The sequence below is a fragment of the Gopherus evgoodei genome, chromosome 10 (assembly GCF_007399415.2).
Source record: "Gopherus evgoodei ecotype Sinaloan lineage chromosome 10, rGopEvg1_v1.p, whole genome shotgun sequence".
Lineage (NCBI taxonomy): Eukaryota > Metazoa > Chordata > Testudines > Testudinidae > Gopherus > Gopherus evgoodei.
In genome coordinates this window covers 33,454,547-33,470,609 of record NC_044331.1, presented here as the reverse complement: position 1 = coordinate 33,470,609, position 16,063 = coordinate 33,454,547, and the positions used below count along the sequence as shown (strand labels likewise).

The following is a 16,063-nucleotide window of genomic DNA, read 5'->3' as shown; positions in this document are numbered from 1 at the left end:
TTATTATTGAATGAGGAAATCTTTGGTGGTAGCAGTACTCTGTTAGTATACTCAGTGTACATAGCTACCCTCTTAATTTTTCTCTCCACACTGGTAGTCCTGTTCCTTAGGTTTGGGCTGCTAGTCATGTACTCAGAAGAATGTACAGGTTACATAACTGTTTCTTTTCCATGTTTATATGGCAAGGAATGTTCCAGTCCTACTTTTCTTTTTTGTTTCAGATAAAGAGAAATAATTTCCTATTGTTCTCAAAAAGGAAGTGTGCTCTAATTTTATGTGGATACACTCAAACATAGGTCCCAGGAAGTAATCCAGTAACCTTGATTTACATAATCTTTCTTGCTGCTGAGCCTGACATAGAATCATAGAATAATAGGATTGGAAGGGATCTCAGGAGGTCATCTAGTCCAACCCCCTGCTCAAAGCAGGACCAATCCCCAGCAGAATTTTACCTCAGTTCCCTAAATGGCCTCCTCAGGGATTAAACTCACAACCCTGGGGGGTATAGCGGGCCAATGCTCAAACCACTGAGCTATCCTGCCCCTCAACACACGTGTAAATTGTCCAAATCATGAATCAAAATTAATGACCACACCTAGTAATTATATCTTTTGAGTTCAACTAGCCATGGGATTAGGAATTGCCTGGCTACAGTGGATTTCCATCAAAGTAGTATGTCTACATCTCGAGTAAAAGTAATTACTGTTAGATGGAATTGATATCTGTTCTTTCAGAGAAAAGAGATACCTCAGTAACTCTTGTTTTTGTTTTTTTTAAACTTGGAGAGAGAGGAGGAGGATTGAACTCAGGGGACTGTAACACAGGTTTCAATATGTTGGGCCACTAGATTGGCTGCACTAAAACTATATAAAACAGTGAATATGTGGTAAATATAAGAAAATAGGAATTATCATGAAGCATTTGTGCAAAGACTCTTAATCTTATTTTTTTATCTCCCTGACTAGTATGTTGCTTATGTAATGACACTGAAGCTGTAAGTACTTCTCTTACAATTAAAGAAGACAAGGATGTGCCAGAGACTCTTAAAGTCAGATAATTGATCTAAGCACGAAAATATCTCAGAGACCAGGAGCACAAGCACTTAAGTATTTACATGTTTGCTTTTTCATATTTCTGTGAACAGTGATCAATTATGTTTTCAGTGTGCTAATTTCAACTGTGCTTATCCCTTTTTTAAATTAATGATTCTTGAACAAAGCAATATGTTGTATATGACTTTACTTATTCAATTTGCTCAGATGTTTTACATCTTAAAACTTTTTTGTAGGTGAATGACATTATAAATATTGATTTTTAAAAAACAAAGTTGAAGGAGTGAGCCATGCTGGCTTGCCTAATAAAGGCCTCTTTTGGAGCCCTGCTTCATTCAATGTTTGAAATGCATTGCCTTTTATTTAAGCTAGCCATTCATACATGCACAACTTTTCTTCAAACCATATTCTGTTAAAAAGTGCTAAAAGTAATACCAAGCCTGGGTCCACAGTCAGTGCCAAATGCTCTGGCGAGAATCCCCCTCACCCTCACCCCCCTGCGTTAAGTTGGTTACCTTGATTGTCACTTATTCAGCTAAAGGTAAATACTGCTTTGCACATAGTTCTGTTTCATCTGAAAATCTCAAAACACTTCATAAAGGATTAACTCCGCTTAAAGGATGACCAAATACAGAGATTTGAAAATATAAGGTATGATGATGGACAGTGTGGCCTGTGTCCAGTATATGGCTCGGTCCTCAAATCAGAGTTAATTTCCCAGCTCTGCCACAAACTTCCGATGGATTCTTCACCAAGGAACTAATATGCTCTCTCCCTTAGTTGTTGCATCTGGAAAATGAACCTGTGCACACTTTTTCTAATTCAAGTTAGCATATTGGTGGTGAGAGTAGAAGTAATTTTAACACATCCTGTTTTTCCCCACTTTTCTTTTATGCAGAACCCAAGTTCACAGAATATCTGTTTAAAATATTCTGTAATGTGGTTTCAGTGGACAGATTGAGGGACACACAACTAGCACTTGGCCCAAAAATAAAAAAGGAGACATTTGAAAGTATAGTTGGCAATGAGACTTATTCCCAAAAATATGGAAGTGATGATTTTACAGATAAAATTTCATAAAGGAAAAGATGGATCTAATCTGCCTTAGTTATTTTCCTTTATTTTAAAGGTTAAAGCATCACATGTCTATGAACCTCGGCCTAAACTGACTTCCCTGTTTTCAACTCCCAAGTCTTTATCACTAAAACTGAATGAAAATCTTAATAGTTGTAGAAAAAACATGTATTTTTTTTCCTAAGATGCAACCAATTAACATAATCTCACATTCAGAAATCTGGTTCCTGCTTTCACTGAAGTAAACAATAAAGTACGTCTATGATATCAAAGGGAGCAAGACTGGGTCATACTTGCATTGAAATCTGCAAGATTGGGCTCCGGACTCGCTCTCCTAAATCATTAATAACTTTTTTCTATATAGCACAAGTGCACTGTCTCTGCATAAAGAGAATCAGTTACAAGCGAAATGTGAACCTGAATTTAAAATGAAATAAAGTTGAATGTAGATGGTAAGGATGGTAATAACTTTTTCTAATATAGCACAAGTGCACTGTCTCTGCATAAGAGAATCAGTTACAAGAGAAATGTGAACCTGAATTTAAAATGAAATAAAGTTGAATGTAGATGGTAAGGATGTTAATATTGCAGGGCTTAATTTAGTCTTCTCTTGTATTCTTTCTTTATGTAGCCTGTGTTGTCACTTAAACTATTTAGCTTCATTTAACCCAAGTATTTCTTTGCTTTTTTATATGCAAGAATCTCCTAAAATCCTTCTGCATGTAGTTAGCCCTATGAATTTAGGATACTTCTTGAGATAGTTCTGGCTAATGATTAGCTTCCCCGTATCTTGTGTTCACTTACGTCTTGTCTAAGACACTGTGATTTTTCCTGTTTCATGTTGGTGCAAAGTGAAATTGCAGCTTGTATTCCATTGACACATTTACGTACTATTGAATATTCAGTACAAATTGCTTTAAAACAATTCTTGTTTTCATTCACAGAGTTGAGGCAAAACTTGAGCACTGGTACGTAACAGGACTGAAACAACAAAGTATTGTACCTTCTCTTGTGGCTTCTATTGGGGATACCAAATCATCTTTGCTTAAAATAGTGTTTGAGACAAATCCTGAGGATGGTACTGCTGACCAGAGCCTTATAGTTGAATCACAGCCTGTGGAAATCATATATGATGCTGTGAGTAGTATTCAAATTAGAAATGTATAGGAACACCTTTTGTTCTCTCTCACCTCATTGCCTTTCCATCTCCTTTCAATACTGTACCAAAGTAGTTTTTCTTTGCCTTAATTTTTGCCATCTCAGTTTAAAAAATATTTAATATTTGGAACTGATGCAGTGTATATTGGATGATTGCATATGAACTGATATTATTTATTTTTAAAGAGAACAATAAATGCAATGGTGGAATTCTTCCAGACAAGTAAGGGAATGGATCTGGAACGACTAACAACAGCCACGTTGATGAAGTTGGAAGAAATCAAAGAAAGAACTGCTACAGGTAAATAAATAAAAGTATCTACCATTGATAAGTGAATCCTTAAATATTAGCAAAGAGTCTGAGGGCCTACTTGCGAGGCAGTATTGGTATTGATGTTTGAATAAACATCATATCATGGGATCGCTGAATCAAAATTGCTTTGATTCTGTTTCTCTTGAGTCAATACACTGATAAGTGATTAACCTCCAATAGAATGCCTTCAAGCAATAAATTGAAAAATTAACTTACAAGATGTTAGTATATAGAGAAGTTAACCAAAAAGATGTCTACATTAAAGATTGATCACATTTAATCTGTTGCTGCTCCTACAGTGGAAAATGTGACTTTTACCTTTGGTATAGTATTGTTTGTTCCATGTCCCATACCTGTGGTTACAGATGTAAATATAATTTCATCTTTTAATCTGTTCTTTTCCCTATTTAAGGACTAGCTCATATTATTGAAACACGGAAAGTCCTTGACTTGAGGATTAATCTGAAACCATCATATCTTGTGGTTCCACAGACGGGTTTCCACAATAATGAGTCAGACCTGCTTATTTGGACTTCGGTACGTTTCAGGTATGCAGCTGGTTTCCTCTAGTTTTGTTTGCATTCAAGAAAAAGGGAAATAATACAATTATTTGTTCGTTCTCAGGAGACTTGTTTTAAGACTGACAACAGTGCTGATCCGAGTTCAGAAAGACACCTTTTTGTAAACGCACTAGTATTATTTGTATAATAACCTTTGTCATAAATACATGAATAAGAATCATCCAGAAGAACTATATTCATTCTTTGTGAAATGTGGTTCCATATATCAAACAAGCTAAATTGTAAGAGCTATGTGATTTTTTCAAAGCCATATCTTTCAAAGCCATATCTTGTTCATAAAGCACTGTGTATCTACATTTTTCAGTTAAGTAGTCTTCCTTTATTTAACAAATAAGAAGACTTAAGAAAAGCTATTGAGCTACTCTCGAGCTGTGAAGTTGACGCTATGGTGGTGCTGTAAAGCTGAAACTTGAAGTCCTATATAAGTTGATTAATATATTGTTGTAGACGTGACAAGATTTATTTACAAAAATAAAAGAAGTTACTGAACTTGCTCTATTTTCAGTTATGATTTCTTAATTTTCATTAAGGATAATGGCATTGACATTTCTAAAATACCTTTTCTGGGATAGTCAAACCAAAAATTACAGGCTTTAAAAATCTAGTAGTTTTATCTGTACAGTGCTGACATGAATAATATAGTGTGTATGTGTGCCTGTGTATAAATACTGTGCTTTTAGTAGATGTACTTTTGTTTTGTTCAATCTGTCCCACCAGTTGACCAGCATAAATCAAGGCGGTTATCAAACTTCCAGTTTTTCATCCTTGGAAGAGATTATGGACAAAGCTTATGACACGTTTGATGTGAAAATCAATAATGTGCAACTTCTCTTTGGCAGAAGAGGTATTAAAACATAATCACTACCTAATCAAAGAAGAATCAACAATATTTAAATGTATATTAGTAGATAATTGTTCTTAAAATAAGTTACATATAATAAAGAAAATACAAATTAAAACTGTAAAACTTGATTTATTTTGAATTTTCCAGTATCTTGAGTAAAATTCCCATTTGTTCTCTGGAAATCTATATTATTGCTGTACTCATTCAAGTGTTAGCAAGTAAATTAGGGTTAGATAATTTAGTATTATGCACTTATTGATAGGCTCATGAATTGTTTGTTTGAATTAATACTCAAATTAGTTGCAAAATATATATATTGTCTTTTATGATGATTTTACATGTGGGGACTCTTGGGTTAGGAAAAATATAGTGAGGAAATTACTCGTAATGGCTGAGTTCATAGCTCTTGTTTCTGGGTTTCAAGGTTATAAGTGAAAATACTTCTCGGTTTGGCCCATGCTAGATGCTGATAAAAGCATGGTGTTAGAGGTGGTTGTTTTCTGACTTGTGGAAGTCCATGCAATATATTGTCTATATATTAGGTTTCTGCAGTTTATTAGATGGGCTGGATTTTTTAAAGTAATCCTTAAATATTTTTCTGGGTTATTTTTATACTGTCTCTTCATTACAAAATAAAGCTTGTGAAGTTGAATTTTTAAACTGGATAAAACACTCCTTCAGGTGAAGACTGGAAGAAGGCTCGATTTCAGCATCCATCAGCTTTGCACATATTACAGCCTATGGATATGCATGTGAAATTATCCAAATCAATGGTGGAGAAAGACATCAGAATGGCTAAGTAATGTATCAGCACTATCAGACAATTAATTCATTTTTTTCTTGGTTATTTGTGCCTATTGAAAAAGGGCCCAGTGGGACAAGATGGAGTTTGAAGACTTGTTTGCACAGTCTTAATTTTCTCCTTGTTATGGGCAAAGTCAGTAGCTACACTTTTATTATTAAGGCTGCCTAACAGTTTGAATGTTGCTTGTAACTTTGCCAAGCTTCAGTCAGCTGGGCTGAAACTTGCCATATTGAATATTTGCTGCAGGCTAAGAATTTTGTTAAGTTTCAGCTAAAACAAAGCAGCCTTTTGTGAGAATCAGATAAAGGAAAAACACCTTGTTTTGCTTATGTTAAATTGCTAAAGCATCTCTCTGCTTTAGAGCAGGCACTTAAGAGAATTCACTCTCATGTCAACGATGTGCTTTTCGTCATTCCTGTGAAAATTTGGCATTAGTTCTGAGCCTCTGAAAAATGGCAAATGGATATTCTGTTAGCGCAGATAGAATCGTTTGAGATTTTAGCTGCCAAATGCTATGTCCCTACTCATGTAGTTCCTATTGGCCTGCAATAACCTATTCTCTGAATGATTGCACATGTACATTACACTCTTGGTGTGGGTGCATCCCGAGCACAGTTGTCAGAAATTTTTCCCTCTGAGGTACCCTTCATGGCAATTCAACCACACTTCCCTGTCGCACACCACTGTGTGTCAGTATAAAGAGAAAAACCACCCTCTCCCATCGCTCAGTTCCTTCTTACTTCCTGTGATGCCTTCCTGTGATGCTGGTTGGGGTCTGTTGGTCTTGTTTTAGCAAGTGCTCTCAGTGGTTTGTTTTTTTTTTTCTTGCATATAGTTAAATATTTATAGTTATTAGGGTTAGTTAGTATTTGTTGATTTAGTTTAATGTCTTTTAGTTTTTTCTTGGTTTTTAGGTTTTTCTTGGTTTCTGGTTTGGGATTACATAATTGATTGTGAGAAATGTCTTGATTACCAAACTTCAAGCTCTGCTGTTACAATGCCAGCTTTTGTGATTGGGTATGAGGCTTCTGGGACATATGGCCTTATGCGTATATGTAGTGTGGTATGCCGGATTTCATATTAGGATTTTACAAGGTTGGATGGCCTCAGTATTTTTGCCAAGCTGTCACTATCTGAACATTGTGATCAAGGGGCACCTCACATTTTAGATTCTCTAGACTAGATTGCTGGGCAAACCCTGCCAACATTTGTGAAGGAGTTCATTTGTCCTCCTGAGCCATCACTTATGCTATGCATCTGCTTTAGGTTGGGAAGCTGATCTGGGTTCCCTTCAGTTTTAGGGGTTATAGTCTGCAAAAGACCTGACTCATCAGGTAAGGGGAGTTGAGAACTATCTGGCTGGTGTGCCCAGTTTTTCTATCCTATTTCAGGTAAAAAAAAAAAAAAAAAAAACAACACAAAATAAAAAACCACTTTCTCTGTGTCACAGACAGCACAGCGACAATTTTCTATCTCAGCAGACAAAGAGGTGCCCACTCATTCTTGCCCTGCCAAGAAGTGCTGCTTCTGGAAGTGCAAAACAAGCTGGCATATGACTCATCAATGACCTGCTTAGGTCATCATGAATTGTCTATTCATTTGGATGGAACCAGGTGCATTTTCTCAGCTCTGTGGGGCTCCTCAGGTAGACCTGTTTGCAATGAGATAAAACAAGAAATGCCAGCATTTTTATTACCTACAGGGTCACTGTCTGTGTTCCCTAATGGACACTTTCCTGTTGCCCGGAGGAGCAATCTCCTGTATGCTTTCCCATCAATTCCACTCCTTCACAGTGTGCTACTTAAAAATCAGACTGGATCATGCCTGAATTATTCTTATCACCCCAGTGCGTGGCCAAGGCAGCACTGAAACTCCACTGTCCTGTAACTTTCAGTGAAAAAGCATATACTGCTTCCATTGGACCCAGATTTAATTTCATAGGACTGGAAGGGACCTCGAGGTCATCTAGTCCAGTCCCCTGCACTCACAGCAGGATTAAGTATTATCTAGACCATCCAACATCTTATTTCTCAAGACCATGGTTGTCTGCTCCACCCAAACCTGTAGACACTCCATTGAATGGCATAGATGGTCCATGGTTCTGGGGGGCAGTTGTGTTAAAAAGATGTGCTATTGAACAGTAGAAAATGATCTACTACATCCACTTGCCTCTCTGGGTATGTCTACACAGCAGAAAAAAAACCCCAGGCAACTTGGGCTCGCAGGGCTCAGGCTGCAAGGCTGTTTGATTGCTGTGTAGACATACCCAGAGAGGCAAGCTTGGGCTGGAGAAGGAGCTCTAGCACTCTCCCACCTCACAGGATCCTGGAGTCCAGACTCCAGCCTGAGCCCAGAAGTCTATACAGCAATCAAACAGCCCCTCAGCCTGAGCTGTACAAGCCTGAATTGGTTGACAAGGGCGTGTCGCAGGTGTCTATTTGCTGTGTAGACAAACCCTCTTAGCAGAAGCATTTCTCTGTTTGGTCTCATCTGTCTGGAATTTTGCTGATATATTTTTCAGTCTAGTATATTTTGAACTATCTTTTGTACCTGAAACATATTGGTTGTTAGTTCCATCAAGGTTCACTTAGTTGTTATCTCAGCCATCCACCCTTAGGTGGATGACTGCTCTGTCTTTTCTAACAGAATGTCAATACATTTTTGAAAGGCCTGGAAAGGTTGTATCCTCAGGTACAAGATCCTGTTTCCCATGAGACTTAAACTTGATACTGTCGAAGCATATGTTCTTTCTTTTAAGAGCTATCTGCTCTTGACTGCCTCTTTCAGTGAAAGTAGCATTTTTGGTGGCTATTACTTCTGCTACGAGGGTAAGTGAGCTGCAGGCCCTGATGTCTGGTGTTTATTCTAGTGTTTTCTCTAAAGACCAAGTTGATCTGTGTATTCATCCAAAGTTTCTCTCAAAAGTGGTATCCGGCTTTTATATCAATCACGCAGTTTAGTTTCCTTTACTCATCTCAAACCATGTTCAGATAAAGATGAAAGGAAGGCTGCACATACTCTGGTTATTAGGAGAGTATTGGCATTCTACCCTGACAGGTCCAAACAGTTCTCTGTCTGTCTTCCCAACTCTTTGTGGTGATTGCAGACAGAATGAAGGGGTTCCCAGTTGTTCTCAGAGCATATCTTGGGTAACTTAATGTATCTGCCTGTGCTACTGTTTGTTATCCTGCCAAGTGGAGTGACAGCATGTTCAATGAGATAGCAAGCTGCTTCTGCAGCCTTCCTGGCTAAAATTCCTATCTCAGACCTTTGTAAGATGGCAACTTGGTCTTTGGTGCTCATGTTTTCTTCCTCTTATGCCAACACTGAGCAAGCTCAGGATGATGCCAGATTTGGGCGAGTTGTCCTTTAGTCCCTGTGCAGATTAGTCCCTGATCCTGCCACCTGTTTCCATGGCTTGTGAATCATCAAGAGAAGAATGCACATGTGCAATCACTTGAAATAAAAACCAGTTACTAACCTGTTCCGTAGTTGTTGTTCCTCGAGATGTGTTGCACATATCCATTCTATGACTTGCTGTCCTACCTCTCTGCATTAGTGTTTTTCCAGCAAAAAGAAACTGAGGGAGGGCGGTGCTGACCTTTGTCCTTTTATACATATATGCACAGGCATGCAAGAGCAGAGAGCTCTTGAGCTGCCCTGATGGGTACTGCTGAGGGGAAAAAAGTTCAAGGAAATCTTGTCTAAAGTGTTTTTGGTCAGTCTCAGGCTGCAAATAATTCCCTTTACATTTCTGTCTAAAAGCACAAACTGTTCACTGAACAAAAACTTTTGAACATTATGGCAGTTGAATTTATTTTGAATAAAGTAGCCCTGGGTGGGTTGTCCCCACATCTTAACTTTTCTAAGAAAAACAAATATCACAAGTTAAGAGCAAAACCAGTGACCTGCATACCTAAAATGTATGTAGAGGCAGTATTCCCAGCTTTTGGGGCAAGTATCTTATATTGTTCTCCAGCCATCAGCTCCTTATTTGTGTTAGCCATACTGAGAGGAGGAAGAAGTTTATAACTAGCCCCCTGGGCTTCTATAGGAAGGTGGGGGGAAGGAGGTTATCTGTGAAATTCCATAGGGGAAAAAATCTCCATTTAGCTTGGGTGTTCAATGTAGTTCCACTGACAGAAGTTTTTTTATGACTGTGTTAACTATAAGTATATGTACTAACAGGCCCTGAACGCAGATGACTGCATCATGAGCTTCTTTGCTCCAACAGTTAATCAGCTGTTAAAATTAAAATTTAGTAAACCTCTTGGTATCGGCCGAAAAGTTGGCTCACATGTAACTTCGTTCCAATATTATACTGTTCACAATGCTGTTTTTTTAATTCTCTCCCCGCAGATTTAAAGTTTCAGGAGGCCTTCCCCTGGTGCATGTGAGACTGTCTGACCAAAAGATCAAGGGGATTTTTGATCTGATTGATAGCATTCCATTTCCTCAGGTGTCATCCATGTCAGTTCAAAGCACAAAGGTAAACTAACTAGAATAATGGTAAACTTGAACTAAAACATGATAGTATAACTGCATAGAACCCTTTTAGTGAGTGCATTCCTTCATTTAGTATTTACGGAAAGCAGATATTGGCAGGTAAGAGAAGGCTAAAGGATATCTGAAAAAAAAGAGTACGTTCATGTATTGCTGTAAATGATGATGAAGATAGTCTTCAAAGTCCACTTAAACACACACAACTAGTCTTATTTGAACAGGCAGTGTATGATCATATTTTGACTTGAAAGCTCAAATTTTAATTTGAGTCTTATCCACAAATTTTATTTGGGAAGCAGGGTGGATTTTCATGAGAATATACACGAACATTCTGAAGTCATAATATGTTATAGTAGATCAGTTTCTGTACTTGGCTATTTTTTTCTAGGTACTTGCTATCCCCACGATTACTGATGCAAGGAAAGGGTTACTTGACACATCAATATTGCTGGAAGGAGTAGAGTCAGGTAAGAAAATATTTATAACCATTTCTAAAACTAAAAAACTATTTTCTATTTAGCAACAAAACTTTGCTAGGTGTTTCTGATCATGAAATGAGTGTTTTGTGGACGATAAATAACAATGAATTGCAAAATTTAAGGTGGCCTTGCAGATCTTGCTGATACTATCTTAAGATACTAAGCGTGCTTTTTAAAAATAAATAGCTTTTTTTGTTCAGAAGATGCATTAATTTACATTATGAAAGCTATAGAAGGCTTTCCTAATCTAAGATCAGTCATTCAATGGGATGTTAACTTGTGGTATCTGGACTCTGATTGTCTCAACCACCTTGCACTTGTAATTACCATATTTAGAAAATACTTACATGAAGAGGCCTCGAACACACGTAAATACAGAATTGATAATGACAAACAAATCAGTATGCCAAGGTACTAGCCATTGCAAAGAGCATATTTGCTTGTTTTTATATTGGGCTGTCAGTTCAACAGACAGCATAAAAATATTAAATGTCTTTATTTCCTAGAGTCTGATGAATATTTTGATGCTGAAAATTCTCTTTCACTAACTGAAAAGGCTCTACATGAAGGACATGAACTAAAAAACAAAACAGAGACTATTAATGAAGAGTTCACAGACCTTCAATTGAAGTTTGAAATTAAAGAGGCATGTGTTTTACTTTTCTTTCTTCAAATTGCATTAGTCTCTCTTAATCTGTAGGATCATTATAAAGCAGTTATTCTATGATCCTTTACATGTCAAAGTGCACCCTCATGAGTCTGATGAACAGCACAACATTGAAGTGAAACTTCAGAAAAAAATACATTTACGTTAGCACCATAATTCAGCGAACTTCCATATGTACTAATTTGATAGTGATGCCACATAAGAAGGAGGAAGTTGAAACGTCGGGAGAGTCTTTAACAAAGAACAAACTCTAGGAGCTTGCTTCTGCTTCGTAATAGCAAAATTCTACTGAAATAATTGTTCACCAAGAATTAGATATTTCCTCCACTTTCCATTATGCTTCAAGTAGTCCAGATCTTGACAGCTCACCTTCCGTTTCACACTCTTGTGCAAGAATACTAGTTGTTAAAATAAAACAGTAAGGGTAGCAGCAATTTCATTTTCCTCTTTCTGATTATAAAAAATGGATCAGATATGAAAAGAGATGATCTGATACCAGTCTATTACTGACATTTGTGTAATTCTTATTCATATAGGTGGTTTTAGAACTAACAAAGCAACAGAAAATAGAGGAAGCAATACTTGTATTTAATGTAATGCAGCTCGGAACAGAAGCCACAGTCAGAACATATGACGTAACAGCTGTATCTTACTTAAAGAAAATCAGCTTGGATTATCACAAAATTCAAGGTAATTAAAATAATAAAACAAAATGGAGGATGAGTAATAGTGTCTCTGCTCAGTAGACTTCATAGTTAAACCTTTTTGTATCAGGGTTTTGACTGTCTAACTTAGCCTTTCAGAGAAGTTCTACAGTATGATAGTTAGATCTGATATTTAGAATGAGCCCCTTCTCTTCTGAGGCTGCAGTTGTGTGGGCCCAAATAATTGTGTGCCATTCTCCACATGGAACTTACGTGCCGGCACAGTCGATGCCATTAAGACATCCACCTGGTTTTCTGTGCTTATCTAGTAAATGAGTAACTTTAGATATCTCAGTCGTAGCTGCAAAATGGTGGAAAGCAAGTTTTAAAAATCTGGCCCTTACTCTTTGACATGCATGCAAATTTTTAGGAAGATGAGTAGCAACTAGAAAATGAAGTCACCTTTGTTAGTAATACATATGTGGCAATGTGTCTGTTGTAGAGTGGGAAGGGGTTAATTTGAATTTGGTCCAGAGAAACAAGAAGTGGTAGCCTACGTCTTACTATATCAGGGAAAACCAAATCAAAAGGTGGAATCTTTGTTATTCATGAGACTATTCTCAGGCATTATGTTTCCTACTATTTAGTCTCCAGCAGTTCTTTTACATACCTTATGGGACACCATGATTGAAGCCAAGTCAAATAATCACAGTTATTATCCATGGCTATTTTATTATTAAGGAAAAGAAAACGTTAAACAAAACAGACAAATGACAGGGCACACTGATAAATTAGCTGTTTTGGTTAGTCTGGGTGCACAAGTGCAGGCTAGCCTAATTCAAGCCCTATCAGAAGAACTTCCTGATACTTGTTCGTTAATGATTTTGGTGTACACTGTAAATTTTGTCCATGTTGCTGTCTTTACTACATTATAGATAAAGGATTCAGTATTGAGATATTGAAGCAGAGCCTATTCCATTTGTCACTACTCCTTTTTTTTTTTTTTAACCAAATGTTTTGTGAAACATTTTTCAGAGGCACATATCAACATTAGTCTCCCAGCACACATGGAGTTCTAATGCAAGTTTGGCACCTACCTTTTTTGAAAATTACAGCCCTTTAAATGTTTTAATATTCTCATTCTTCAATGTGAGTATTTTAAATATAGCAAAAAGAAAATGTACAAGCCTGTGTAATGACAGTGTTAACTTGTCATTGCCTGCCTCAACTTTCAGCTCAAAATGTAAATGTGAATTCTAGGTTATTGGCACAATGCTTCAGGCAGCATCACATTTTGAAGTGTTAAATCGAAAACGATGTTAGAGGAGAAGAGTTTCATAAAATCATTTCTCTACCTGCTTCAATATTGTGAAAGCTGAATTCTCAATAGGCTCTCATTTGGTATGTTACAGATAAAAAACAACCGCTTCACTTAATTAGCTCTTCAGATGGACCTGGATTAGACCTTTTGAAAGTGGAATATATCAAGGTACTTGCTTACTATATAATAAGTATTTTATTAAAATGATCTGTGAAGTGTGTCTAGTAATAAGTTAAAAATTTAGTACACAGGGTATAAGTGAGTGCAGTCTATACAATGCAATGACTCATTCAATTTGTCTATCTTTAACCTTTTATAACGTTTCCCTTTTAGGCTGACAAAAATGGTCCAAAATTTCAGTCAAGCTTTGACAACACTGAACAAACACTTCAAGTAAGTGATTTTTTTTTCCCAAGTGTCTAGTATTAGCCTCTTTACTTAGCAGGTACTTGCAAGTCAAAGCTGAGATTCACTGAAGAATGAAATGTTAGCCTGACTTCCCTAGGTAAAGTGGTATGCTCTTATCTCGTGTTAGGTAACTTAAGATAAAATGCTAGTAATGACACGCAACTTGTAGTTTCAGCAGGTCAAGTTGAAGCCTAGGCTCCTCTATAGTCTTATCTTGACCTGCAAATTGTTGCGAAAACTACCAGCTGCTTGGTCTTCACTAGGGTTTTAACTAGCTAACTTGAGTTAATGAGTTAAAAACTTTTATTAAGATGATTTTAAAAAAAAGTGAACAGTACAGAGTTTAAGCATGGAAGTTTCTGGTTATCAGGGAATAACATACAGATTATCAAGGGGTGCGAAGTTCAGTTTAAGATCAAGTGGCATAAGGAGTACATACTCTTTAATATCCCCAACTGGAGGTAAAAGGTTGATTGGTCAAAGTACAGACAGTGAGATATGAGGGTATGAAGTTCATATAATGGCTATGTTCTGGTGTGGAGTATGAGTGGATATGATGATCAGGATGGATTGACCCTCATTTGGTGAGATTTTATGTTCAGGGAGTTCATAGTGCCAGTTCATACAATCCAACAGAGAGAGCCTCTTGGTCTCTTTCTCATACACCCTTCATCTTTCTCCCCTTCCTCCCTCCCCCAGTGGAGACAAGGCCTTGAAGTCCAGATTGCCACCATTACCATTCCAGCCCTTCCCCCAACACATGCCTGCGCCTTAGGGTTCATAGGAGATGGCTATAACAGCTATCCCAACCTAGGAAAATTCTCAGTTTCCCACTTGGGGCAGTTTTAGTGTCCCTTTGTGCCACTCTGGCAGTGCAAAGAAGCCCAGCTCTCCCAGAAACTGTTACGTTGCATATGGATCAGAAGTCTCAGCCATTCCCTGCCAATGAACTGAAATATGTACTTAAAAGCCTTACTTCAGGCATCAAACATTTTAAAATGACTAGATAACTGTAACAGTTGGCAGAGCGAGCAAGCTCTGTACTAATGCATTTTCCTCCTCAGTACAAGAACAAGGAAGTATTAGTTATGAAGCAACAAATTTAAGTTTTTGAAAAGGAAATACACAGCATACATTTAACTTGTGGTACTCTCAATATCTGATGTTTGGGTGAAATGTCAGAAGAGATTAAAACAACCTTAGAGGGGGTAAAAAAATAATCACCATTAATTGTGCCTGAGATTAAAAATGACAGGCAGTCAGTTTTCTTACCTTGGGGCATATTGCCAAGTGGTGCTAGGAAGTAACTTTTACCCTGGTGTAAGCTGTGACTGATGTAAGGAGCGCCTTGAGGATGAAGGCACCTTCTTTTGAAGTATCTGCCAGTTAGTGGAACTGATATTTGACTGAAATGGGTCAATTAGAGTGCTCTACATGGGGTCAATGAATTCTGTTTGTTCCCAATTAAGATATTTTTATTATTTCTGTGAATCCTCCTATATATTGAGTTGAATTCTTTAGTACATATTTAGTGTTAAATCTTTACATTCCTTAATGTGAAACTGTCAAGGTTAGTGAAAAGTAATAGAGTGTGCTGGGTACATCAGCATAATTTTCATGAAAATGATGCTGCTGTTGATGGTTCCCAGATGAATTTATCAAGTTACGGCCTAATTAAACCACATCTATTGCATCTTGTCTGTCTTTTTGTGTGTTTGGGACAATTTCACTGTGGTATAAGCCTGGCTAATACCTCAGGTATAGCATGGGATTTTTGGTAACATTCAGCTGCAGCTTGCTTGAAAGGTTTATTTTGTCCGGCTGAGAACAGACAGTTTAATAATGCAAGTGTTCCCATGAAGAACTTTCTGGGAAGGTATTTTCTACATATTCTGGTAATTAGTATTCTGCAACAGAGTTTAAGAGAACTAGAAAATACAAACTAAAAAACAGATCAGGAAAAACTACTGAAAGAATATACTGGAGTTAACTAAAAGGAGGAAAACCCACAACCAGTCGAGTAGTTGATGTCTTCTGAATTTAATTGCATGTCACCTTGTTCTTGTATTATGGGAAGATGAAGCCAAATATTTATTGGTCATGACATATCTGTCATTTTCCCATATAATTGTCACCCTGCAAGCCTAAGTCCCAATCCATTCAGCATGTCTACTCATGGAAGTGATCCACATGCTAAAGGAATATTACCTGTAG

The 16,063-nt window shown here is 37.2% G+C and overlaps 1 protein-coding gene across 1 annotated transcript in view; it reads left to right on the top strand.

Moving 5' to 3' along the window:
* VPS13C (vacuolar protein sorting 13 homolog C) overlaps window positions 1-16,063 on the top strand; it is a 131,549-nt gene that overhangs the window by 4,480 nt on the left and 111,006 nt on the right. Inside the window, exons 3-14 of the mRNA XM_030579044.1 lie at window positions 966-1,106; window positions 3,071-3,263; window positions 3,471-3,585; window positions 4,010-4,145; window positions 4,896-5,022; window positions 5,704-5,821; window positions 10,187-10,316; window positions 10,719-10,797; window positions 11,316-11,455; window positions 12,013-12,166; window positions 13,533-13,609; window positions 13,775-13,834. Coding sequence (XP_030434904.1) covers window positions 4,956-5,022; window positions 5,704-5,821; window positions 10,187-10,316; window positions 10,719-10,797; window positions 11,316-11,455; window positions 12,013-12,166; window positions 13,533-13,609; window positions 13,775-13,834 — 825 coding nt within the window. The 5' untranslated portion in view covers window positions 966-1,106; window positions 3,071-3,263; window positions 3,471-3,585; window positions 4,010-4,145; window positions 4,896-4,955. The remainder of the gene's footprint in view (window positions 1-965; window positions 1,107-3,070; window positions 3,264-3,470; window positions 3,586-4,009; window positions 4,146-4,895; window positions 5,023-5,703; window positions 5,822-10,186; window positions 10,317-10,718; window positions 10,798-11,315; window positions 11,456-12,012; window positions 12,167-13,532; window positions 13,610-13,774; window positions 13,835-16,063) is intronic.